The 11,635-nt window shown below is 50.1% G+C and overlaps 1 protein-coding gene across 1 annotated transcript; it reads right to left on the reverse strand.

Moving 5' to 3' along the window:
* Positions 1 to 1,459: 1,459 nt before the first annotated feature.
* Positions 1,460 to 10,289, reverse strand: LOC132869021 (uncharacterized; the record flags this gene model as incomplete). The annotated part of the gene is made up of 5 exons (XM_060902384.1): positions 10,113 to 10,289; positions 8,054 to 9,114; positions 7,233 to 7,549; positions 6,933 to 7,126; positions 1,460 to 3,274 (listed from the first exon to the last, which is right to left on the reverse strand). Coding segments are annotated over exons 1-5 (3,564 nt in total), but the record flags the coding sequence as incomplete, so codon positions are not given.
* Positions 10,290 to 11,635: the final 1,346 nt, after the last annotated feature.

Genomic DNA, 11,635 nt, shown 5'->3' on the forward strand with positions numbered 1-11,635 from the left:
TTTTTTGTACGTAAAATCAGATTCAAACATGAGAAAACAGTCATGTGACTTTCATAAAACGAGGGTTATGTATATAACCGCGGTTCTATGAGTTTCGGATGACCGCCAGAGGCGGTGCTTTCAGCACATGGATATCCATCACACGAACGTGCAGGTCGAGTAATAGTAACAACAAAGTCACGTGTGACCTGGGTGATGTCACCCCGTGACCCCGGCACAAAAGACCGGTGAACCCAGGAAGTGACCTCTTGGCAAATCTTCTCGTGTACACTCCGAGTGACTGCCAAGCTCTGGCGGTCATCCAAAACTCATAGAACCGCGGTTATATACATAACCCTCGTTCTATTTCGTTTCTCCTGACCGCCAGAGGCGGTGCTTTCAGCACATGGATGACTAATACCAACCAGGTCATGAGGAGTGCCTACCCGTACTCAGTGCTGCTGCGACAGGCCTGGAATGACGGCCGTCGCCACAGGATTATGTGGGACGACATTAAGACGGTAAAACCTGGTGAAGATGCAGCTGGATGCCCAGGAGGCTGCGCTGCATATGTCTGAAAGGGGTACACCCTTCAGTGATGCCCATGAGGCCGCCACGCCCCGTGCAGAGTGCGCCCTGACAGCCGGAGGAATCGGGGAGCCACTGTGCCTGTAGGCATGTAATATGGCCTCGACTATCCACTTGGATAGCCTCTGTTTAGAGAGTGCCAGACCCCTCCTCGGCCCTGTGTGGCACAGAAACAGGGCGTCACTCCTACGGAAGCCCTCCGTACGGGACACGTACACCCTGAGGGCGCGAACTGGGCACAAAAGTTCCGACCTCTCACCATGGCCCGCCTCGAACACCGCAAGGCTAAGGGGCTGGTTGACAAAGGTAGCAGAGAGGGTCTTCGGGAGGAAAGAGGGGTTAGGCCACAGAGTGACCCCACTGTCGCCGGAGTGCCACTGCAGGCACTCCCCACTGACTGACAGCGCGTGTAATTCCCCGATGCGCCTCGTCGATGTAATGGCCAGAAGAAAAGCAGTCTTCAGGGAGAGCCATGAAATGTCTGCCATGAGCAGGGGTTCAAACGGTGCGTCGCAGAGAGCCTGCAGCACCAAGTGAAGATCCCATGTGGGTACCCGGCTCCGTCGGGGGGGTCTCAACCGGAGAGCACCCTTCAAGAAATGTGCCACCAAGGGGTGGGACCCCACGGTCCTTCCCCCAACTCTGGCATGCTGAGCAGAGATGGCAGCTGCATAGACCTTGATGGTGGAAGGAGTTAGACCCTTGTCAAACAGGGACTGGAGGAACAGTAGAATGGTCGGCAGGGGGCAGCATGTAGGCTCCTCCCCCCGAGTCAAGCACCAGTTGGAGAAAAACCTCCATCTGTTGGCATAGAGGGCATTGGTGGAGGGTGCCTGAGAGCTTGCAATGGTGTTGACCACTGCCGGCTCACAAAGACCTAGTAGGGGGTCCGGCCCTTCAGCGGCCACACCCAGAGCTGCAGACGGGCTGGATCCGGGTGCCAGATCTGCCCTCCCAGCTGTGATAGCAGGTCCGTCCTCACTGGCAGGCACCAGGGGTCGCCGTTCAGAAGTTGCAGCAACTTGGGAAACCGCACTCGGCCCGGCCACCGAGGGGCGACAAGCAGCAGCCCGTGGTGGTCCATCGCAACCCTGTGTAGGGTTGGCACGATCAGCGGCAGAGGGGGGAAGGCATACAGCAGTTGCCTTGGCCAAGCATGCGGCAGCGCGTCCTGGCCCAGGGAGCTGGGGCCGTGGAGGCTGAACCACAGAGGGCAGTGTGTCAACTCCTGGCAGGCAAAGAGGTCCACCTCTCCCCTGCCAAAATGTTCCCAGATGGTGAGAACCACCGCTGGGTTGAGTCTCCATTCCCCGGGATCGGGGTCCTGGCGGGACAGCAGATCCGCTGCCCTGTTGGCAGTGCCTGGCAAGTACATGGCACGCAGGCTCAAGAGATGTCGATGGGCCCACCGCAGAAGTTGGCCGGCCACTTCCAAGCACTGGAGGGACTTGGTGCCTCCCTGGTGGTTGATGTAGTACACTACCGTAGCGTTGTCCGTCCGCACCAGAACGTGTCTGTCGGCCAGGCCTGGGAGGAAGTGCTGTAGGCCGAGGAACACAGCCCCTAGCTCCAGCACGTTGATGTGCTGCTGTCGCTGCCCTGGACTCCAGCAGCCTCTGACGGTCCGGCATTGCCAGACTGCACCCCAACCTCCCAGGGAAGCATCCGTGGTGATGACCTCCCTCTGGGAGGGGATAGCCACCAGCGGAACACCCTGCAGAAGGTAAGCCCTCCTCCTCCATGGACGGAGGAGCCTGCAAAAAGTATCCGTCACCTTCACAAGCCTGTGCCCGTGCAGCGCTGGGTGGAGGTGGAGACCGTTGAGCCACCTCTGAAGCGGACGTAAGTCCAGGAGCCCCAGCGGGACCAGAGAGGAGGCTGCCGTAAGCATGCCCAGCAGGCGCTGAAAGGTCTTCAGGGCGAGTGACCTGCCCCGTCCGAAGCGGCCAAGCAGCAGGCGGATGTTGTGGATCCTGGTCTGGGAGGGGGTTGCCATCAACGACCTCGAATCCAGGTGCATGCCCAAGAAAATCGTCTCCTGGCTGGGCACCAGCAAGCTCTTCTTGTAATTCACCCTGAGCCCCAGCTCTGCGGCATGTGAGAGCACAGTCGCGATGTCGGTGTGGGCCTGAGCTGCTGACCATGAACAGACGAGCCAGTCGTCCAGGTAAGGCAGGACACGCAAACCCCGTGCCTGAAGTGGTGCCAATGCCGCTGCCACACACCTGGTGAACACACGGGGTGCCAGCGATATCCCAAAGGGGAGAACATTGAACTTGAAAGCCTGGCCCTCGAAGGCAAACCGCAGGAACTGCCTGTGGTGTGGCGCAATGGGAACATGGAAGTAGGCATCTTTCAGGTCAATGGTGGCAAACCAGTCGCCCGCCTGGATGTGGTGTAAGACATCCACTGTACGCAGCATGTGGAATCTCATGGTCTTCAAGTGGGAGTTGAGGGACCTCAGGTCAAGGATCGGGCGGATACCGCCGTCCTTCTTCGGAACCAGAAAATACCTGGAGTAGAACCCACCTTGCTGTCTCTGCCTGTCGACAGGAGAGATTGCTCCTTTCTCCAGGAGGGTGGCGATTTCCTGCCGGAGGACGAGGGACTTCCCCGGATGGCTCACGGTGGTGTGTTTGACCCCATGAAAACGCGGCGGTCGGCAGCAGAACTGGATGCGGTAACCCTCAGTGAGGGTCACCAGCACCCAGGGGTCTGGGGTCAACGCTCTCCAGCGTTGGAGCTGTTTGCTGGAAAAGCGGCCGACCGCCGGCGCGCTGATGTCAGCACCGCCCCCGTCGGTCACCAGGGGGGCGACGAGGAGTGGACTGGGTGTAGGGGGCGGCGCCGTGGGTCCGGGAGGTGGTGGGGCGACGAAAGTCATCAACCCGTCTGGTCTCCTGGCGGGTGCGTGGCCAAGACGGAGTCGGTGTGGGCCCCCTGAAGGACTGGGCAGCGTTGCCGTGGTGGTAGACCTGGCGGAGGCCAGCGAACTGCTGTCACGCCTGGACTACCTGGGCACTCCGGTCCAGGGCTTGTTGAGCGGCCTCGCCAAACAGCTCCCCGGGGACAACAGGGAGAGAGCGCAGCACACGCCGGTCGGGCTCGGCCAGAGGGGACTGCGCCAGCCATATCTGCCAGCGGGCGAGGGTGAGATATGACATCAGCCGGCCCAGTTCCCGCGATGAGTAGGCAAAGGCCTGGAGAGCCGCGTCGCACAGCTCCCGTGATGCCGCGCTCGTCCCCTCCAGCGTCTGGGCGAGGGCCAGCAGCAGGTGGGACATGGAATTGTCAATACGACCCATTCGTGCTGCCATGTCGTATCCCCGCACGATGAGGTCGTCGGTCACACGGCATTGAGTGCGGGGGCATCGGGCGTCAGGCCGCAGAGCCTCGTTGGGCGAAAGGACGAGGGCAGCCATGGAGGGCTCAATGTTGGGCATCTGCTGGAGGCCGTAGGTGGGGGCATCCTGCATTGCTGCCAGGGCCCTGCAGTCACTAGGGAGGTGGGAAAGGCGTCTGGGGTCCGCCCAACACCTCTGTAACTCCTCGATGTATGGGGCCGAGGGCGGAACAGACGATGAGGAAGGCTGTGTGGAGCCTCTGAAAAAAGCGCTCTGATGCTGGGCCACCGGGGGCGTGTCCAAACCCAGACGGGCCAATGCAGCCCTCAGCGTTGGCTGGATGGATGAGCGTCCGCCTTCCGATGCTGCCACGGTGCCATGGCTGGTGGCCTGGGAACCGGCCGGAGAGGTGGAGTCATGACCGTCAGACCCACCGCAGTCAAAGCTCTCCGACGCCTGGATCGACAGCTCATCCAGGCCGCGTGCATCAACGGCCGGTGGCAGAAGCGGTGGTGATGGCGAACGGTCGGGCTGCCAGGCAGATGGGGTGGTTGCGGGAACACTGCTACCCTGTGGCGGAGGCTGGAGATTCGCCAGCAGGGCCTTCATCTCCTCCAGCTCGGTGGACCTCCACCTTCCGAGCCAAATCGCCCGAGCGCTTCTTTTTCGCCTTGGAAGCGGAGACGCGTGGGGGAGCCCCACGGCGCTTGCTGGGCCCCGCTGCTGCAGCCGGCACCATGTCCTGTCCCCCCGAGGCCCGGGGGATGTCAGACGGAGGATCCATCCGAGCCAGCCTGGCGGTCCGCACTGCCATGCTCAGGCACATGCAGTCTGCGCAGGCCATGTCCGTCAGCCCCTGCAGCAGATGATCAATACCCAGGCACGAGGGGCACTCGCGGTGGCCGTCCTCCGGCTTGAGGGGGGCCCGGCAGTTGGCGCAGCAAGAGAATAGGTCCATGACACCTGGCTGGCAGAAGGGAACTTAAAAAATAGGGCGAGAACACCCCAATAATTAGTAAGTAACACAAAATAAACAGTCAGGCGGCAACGAAAAACGACCGGGCAAACACACCCGTGGTCGGAAAAAAAATGGTGCGAGGGCCTAAGCAGGAGCACCCGGACCTCGCGAACCGCGAGCCTACTGCCGCGGGTTTAAAAGACAGCTGCAACTAAACAATCACTCACTAGCATGAGAAGACATCATACACCGCTAAAACACACAAGACAGCTAGCCCGTGAACAGGCCGGAGGCAAGGCTACACAAAACAATGCGGTCGATAATACTAACAAAAATAGGCGCCGTGCGCCACAGAGCTGATAACAAAACAGCGTCGAGAAACACCGCTTTAATTCAAATGAAATGAAAACCACTTACCTGAACGAAAACAAGCCGGCCTCCAGCGGCGAGGACACCGCCTCGGAGGGCTAGTCAGCTAACTCCACCGAGCGAGAGCACTCAGCTAACGGAGTAACAAAACAATACGAATACAACGACAAGAGAAAAAAGAATTGAAGGACTTAACGCAGTTTCTTGGGGGATGGGTAAGCACAGCCCCAACCCCACGGGTAACGAAACTAACACGGCGCTTTGTCCAAAATCCAAATTCCAATGCAACTCGCAACCTGCAAAACGCAAGAAGATGCAAGAGGTCACTTCCTGGGTTCACCGGTCTTTTGTGCCGGGGTCACGGGGTGACGTCACCCAGGTCACACGTGACTTTGTTGTTACTATTACTCGACCTGCACGTTCGTGTGATGGATATCCATGTGCTGAAAGCACCGCCTCTGGTGGTCAGGAGAAACGAAATAGAACTTACTTCAGTAACACTGGGGCAGAGGTGGACGAAGTACACACATTATGTACTTGAGTAAAAGTACAGATACCTTGCATCAAATATTACTCAAGTAAAAGTCAAAGTAGTCACTTCAGGTTTTCACTTAAGTAGAAGTACAAAAGTATTTGCCTTCAAAAATACTTAAGTATTAAAAGTAAAAGTAAAAATAAGAATTATGGTTCGGAAGGATTTTTGTTACCTTCATATCAAACCCCCTACTCAATCAGCAGGTTAACAATGAAACAGTGCCTTATATGTGCTTATCAAACACAAAATACTGAAAAATGTTCTATTTAAGTAAGACCACGAAAAAGCAAGTTTCATTAATTTTCTTTTTATTTTACAAAGTCAAAAACTAAGCCCTCTTCAGCCTCAGTAACAGCAAAATGCCGATACATAATCTAGGAGTGAATATAGGAAGTAGTCCACCCCTCCACAAGATGTGTTTCACTGGAACATAAACAGTGGACTAAAAAAACAGTCCTTAGTAAAAAAAATAAAATAAAAAAAGTCCTTAGTAAAATGTATTAAAATTAAACTTGAACTTAAAGTGCTTTGATTACACCAAAGGTGGAAAACATTTGTTTTACTACTGATTAAAACATTGAAAAGTGGCACATGGCAGAAACAGCCTAGTGGCTACATAGATTGAATATTAACACTCTAGCAGCAATCTAGCCTAAAGCATTCAGACCATAGTACCATTCATGTCAGGCTATACTGCTAGAACATTATGTACATATTGTAAACAAGAATACACGCACACGAATACACATGCACGCATGCCATTACCATTTGCTCAAAACGAAATAGGAACAGAAAAAAAAACAGTGGCCTAAAAAAAACAGTCCATAGTAAAAAAAAAGTAGTACTTAGTAAAACTTATTAAAATTAAACTTGAACTTAAAGTGCTTTAATTCCACCAAAGGTGGAAAACATTTGTTTTACTACTAATTAAAACATTTAAAAGTGGCACATGGCAGAAACAGCCTAGTGGCTACATAGATTGAATATTAACTCAACTCAAATATTTTGCATTTCTCTTTAACAAGAGCTGGTTTTCGAAATTGGTCGCATCCAGCCTTGCTCTGCGTGGACTGAAAATGAGTCCTGCTGCACTGAATAGGCGCTCACAAGCTGCCGATGCAGGCAAGGCTGTGTTCACCTTCAAAGACAGCTTACATACAGCAGGGTAGGACCTCAAAATGTCATTATCATCAACCTTTGAGGCAAGATAGCCCTCTAATTGCTTGACACATTCCTGACCAGACGACATTTTTAAGCTGGCAAAGAAGTCCTCCTCATCAGATCCACTTGATCCATTAGCTGGGGACAGGCAGGTAGGCTCTTCTTCAAGATGGTCCTTGATGTAGTCCAAACCTGAAATAGACATTTCTATTAACAATTAATTTATTGAATTGGTCTTTTATGAGACTAGTAAGCATTACTCCGGTCCTGACATAAAAATCGATTAATGTTGCCTTACCGAGTTGAATGATTCTTTCCTCACTCGTCCAGGTGGTTTTGAATTTTGGGACAAGGATGGCCGCAGCAATGAATTCGGGTTCCACAAGCATGTCTGCAAAGCGGTGCTGCAGGCCCTCTTGAACAGCATCCAGCAAAGGTCTGCAGTATCTGGTAGTGATGCGGAGTTTGTCAAGCTTTGTGATGAGGAGCGTCAAAGTAGGCAGGAGCCATCCCATCTGAACATCACTTTCTCCTTGAAGAATGTTGAGGGCTTTGCCGACTGGTCCCATAGTTCTGGCATACTCCTCCAGAAAAGCCATTTCAACGGCGCTCAACCTAACAAACAAACAAAGAAAAAAAACATGAATTCATCAATAAATGGGGTCACATTTTTACTGTGTGTGTGTGTGTGTGTGTGTGTGTGTGTGTGTGTGTGTGTGTGTGAGAGAGTGAACTATTTCCTAAACTTCAGTTTAACCATTTTTATGGCACAGCTGAGGAACCTTGTAAGTTCACAAGCAGCCTGCACCGCACTACAAATGATCTCAATTCTCAGATAACAGATCTAAGTCATAGCGCTGCTGGGTAGCTTATTCTATGAACAATGAAGAGTGGTTTACGTGCTTATAGCGTTCCTTTAAAAATGTGTCTACTATACTATAATGCTGTGTATTGTTGTATGTGATGTGATGCCTTCCTTGTGAACCTCAAGTCAGTAATACATTTTAAAATAGCCTTGCTTGTGCAGCACAATTCTTACAAACAGATTATGAAGAATTTCACAAACGAAATGCATTTGAAGCTGAAAATGCATAGAAAACAGTAAAATATAATACTTACACGGGCAACTTCGGTGCAGTGCACAGGGTTCTCAGAGCTTCGTCTCCCTGATCTTTTGAAATTCTTACTATTCTTTCAACTGCCATGAGCAACGAGTTCCACCTTGTGGCATTGGGGCAGATGAGGTTAATCTTGCAAATTTCTTCGACCATCTCAGCAGCTGTTGTGGATCTTCCAGACTTGTTCCATAATGCAGAGCATTTCGAAAATGCTGATCGTGATAACTTTTTGTATGCCTCATTTGAGGTTGCCTTTTCTGCATCCACGGTTGATACGAGATTCAGCAGATGGCAGGCACAGCGATGGTGCTTTGGCAGCTGGAACTGCAGACCATCATCTTCATTTAAGATGGATGAGACATCGATAACATCAATACCCTCAAGATGTTGGTCTTCATCCCCCATCTCCTCATCATCATCTTCAGACCCATCGGAGACTGTGGAATTGTTGTTTTCATCCTGTTTGCCATACACCCTGAATGCCTTTACAAAATTGGACCCACTATCTGTAGTAGTTCGGACAATTTTGTGTTGAATGCCAAATTCAGTGTGGATCTCGTTTAGTGAATTTCCCAGAACATCAAAAGTGTGCGAACCTTTCAGCTGTCTGCATGCAAGAGCCACTGAGCATCTCTCCAGAGTACTGGGGTCCAGCCAGTGCGCAGTCACTCCTAAAAAGCCCCTTCGCCTTGTGCTCCAACAGTCTGTTGTTGTGGCAATAACATCGATTGTGGACATTGCTTCTTTGATGTTTCTCTTCATCTTAAGGGCGGCATCATCAATCCTTCTTCTCAGTGTTGTCCTGGACATCATAGAGGCATTGGGCTTGAGATTTTTCAGGAGATCCTGAAAGGATGGCTGGTCCACCACACTGAAGGGCTGGAGACTCTGCACCACAAAGTTGATAACAGCATGATCCACACTCTTTTGATTCACCAGAGGCGCTTCATTCAATTTTAACTGCTTCGTAGGCTTTGGTGATGCACCATCCTCAGATTTGGCTTTCCTCTTCCGAGGGGCTGTCATGGCCATGTACCTGGGGAGCTGACTTGCATGTTTTCTCTGAGGGGGGGAAAAAAAGAATCTTAAGAACCACACATAATGCCAAAATTGATAGATTAACACTGAACATCCCAAAAAATAACATTAAAGTTGGTGTTCATTAGCATGTATATCAAAAGGTAACATGGTAGATGTTCTGATGGGATCTGACATTGATTCTGCTCCATGTAAAAACAATTATCTTGGCATCAATGCATTCCATTTGATTGGCTTCTGTGGATTCAGAGACTGCTGCTACTCTCAATGTGGACTAAAGACATGCAGTGACTGAATCATGCATGTATTTCCACTTACTATCATTATTAGATAGTACACTTCAAATATAATAATAATATATTAACACTACACAACAATACCAACATTTAATACATAATATACAATGATATCTAGACTCCACACTGTGTAGTCAAGGCTCGTCTACATTAAAAATTAGGCAATTCCACCTAAGTAAAAGGTAAACGCTCAACTGTTTGAACCACTGAACTGTTCTAGTGGTTTGTACTGTCGGAATCGTTTTGTCGGTTACCACAACTCGGCCTTTACGATTTACAATTGTGGCCAGATCTTGCAAATCATTTCAGATTCTCTCTACAGCTACTCATAAACGATCAGCAGCAGTGCATGGGTATGCCTACCGTATAAGTTGTGGTGACCGTGCAGAACTTGCTTCAATTTGTCCTAAGCGCAGCTGACCACATACCAGTACCTCTAACAAAAGTCAGAATGTATTCATATTCAATCATAGTTTCGTGGTTGGCAGTGGAACCACGAACGCCCAAAGGCTTACTCATACCAACTCAAACCTTTTTACTTTTGGCGCGCGAGGCTCCTGTGTTAAACTGGCACTTAGCAGTAGCACCCCCCAAAAGATAGCCATTTGGAAACTAGCATATTGCTTCCGATAAAAGCGTCAGTGCAATGCAATGTATCGAGATATGGTATAGTTCACTGATATAGGCTATCTGGACTCATCTTTGCTTATCAAATGGCGAACTTACCTCGACGTGTTTCTTCAAGTTCGATGGTGAATTCTTGAATGATGAAAGCGAGGTGGTCTTCGGTAGGCAGAGAAGACACTTGAAATAATACGAGTCATTTCTCTGTTCTTTAAATTCAAACAATTCTGCCAAATACGGCCAGGGGTGCTGGGACAAACTATCTGCCTGCACCGCCATCATAGTTTTTGCATTAAATCTTAAGTCATTTTAAAGCTCTCTCACCCACATCTCATCGACCACAATCCTATTCAACTATGACGAGACGACAGGAAGCATAGCTAATACCGCGCTGGGCTCTGATTGGTCATAGTCTGTCACGTCACGTTACACTTTGACCTTTCAATGTTTATAATTGTTTTTAGCGTTTAAAGGTTTTATTTTAGCGTTGATTTAAAAAATGGAACGAGAGGGAAATTAAAATGTAACGGAGTGAAAAGTAATAATTACCACTTAGAAATGTAGTCAAGTAAAAGTATAAAGTCTTAACAGAAAAAGTTACTTGAGTAAAGTACAGATACATGAATTTTGTACTTAAGTACTGTAACGAATTACATGTACTTCGTTACTGTCCACCATTGCACTGGGGTGTGTCCACTGTTCACAGAATGGGAGGATTATGTCAGTAAACTGTTTACCTGAGTGCTGTGATCACACCGTCACTTCCTCCACCAGCAGTTGCCTCAAGATAAAAACAGATGAGCCATGTTGCAGCTTTTAGATCTTTATCTTAGATCTGTATTTTTTTGTTCCTGAAAGTTAAATTCGTTGTAAATGTAAAATCCAGTTCTTGTTAAATTCCTTCTGAACCTTCACATGTTTTATAATCAGTTAAAAGCACATGTGAGCATTGTGTAGTTTGTGTTGTGTAGATTAACACTTGACCATGGGTTCGACAAATGATGAGAGCCTTTTACATTCAAACTGACACTCAATAATCATTTTCACTTGTAGAAATGTGAGAAGTGTTTGCTTTTTTGTGCAGTTATTACCGACGTCACAAGCCTCGAACCATTTTTGCGTGTTTCAGTAGAAACATCTCATCTCATTATCTCTAGCCGCTTTATCCTTCTACAGGGTCGCAGGCAAGCTGGAGCCTATCCCAGCTGACTACGGGCGAAAGGCGGGGTACACCCTGGACAAGTCGCCAGGTCATCACAGGGCTGACACATAGACACAGACAACCATTCACACTCACATTCACACCTACGGTCAATTTAGAGTCACTAGTTAACCTAACCTGCATGTCTTTGGACTGTGGGGGAAACCGGAGCACCCGGAGGAAACCCACGCGGACACGGGGAGAACATGCAAACTCCACACAGAAAGGCCCTCGCCAGCCCCGGGGCTCGAACCCAGGACCTTCTTGCTGTGAGGCGACAGCGCTAACCACTACACCACCGTGCCGCCCCAGTAGAAACATCATTAGAGGAAACCACAGGGCTTTAACTGTGTGCTGTGCACTTACCGCCATATTGCACAATTATTAAATACAGTAGTAGTTGTGCAGGACACAATGTTTAAAA

This window comes from Neoarius graeffei, chromosome 2 (assembly GCF_027579695.1).
Source record: "Neoarius graeffei isolate fNeoGra1 chromosome 2, fNeoGra1.pri, whole genome shotgun sequence".
In the NCBI taxonomy this organism is placed as follows: Eukaryota; Metazoa; Chordata; class Actinopteri; order Siluriformes; family Ariidae; genus Neoarius; species Neoarius graeffei.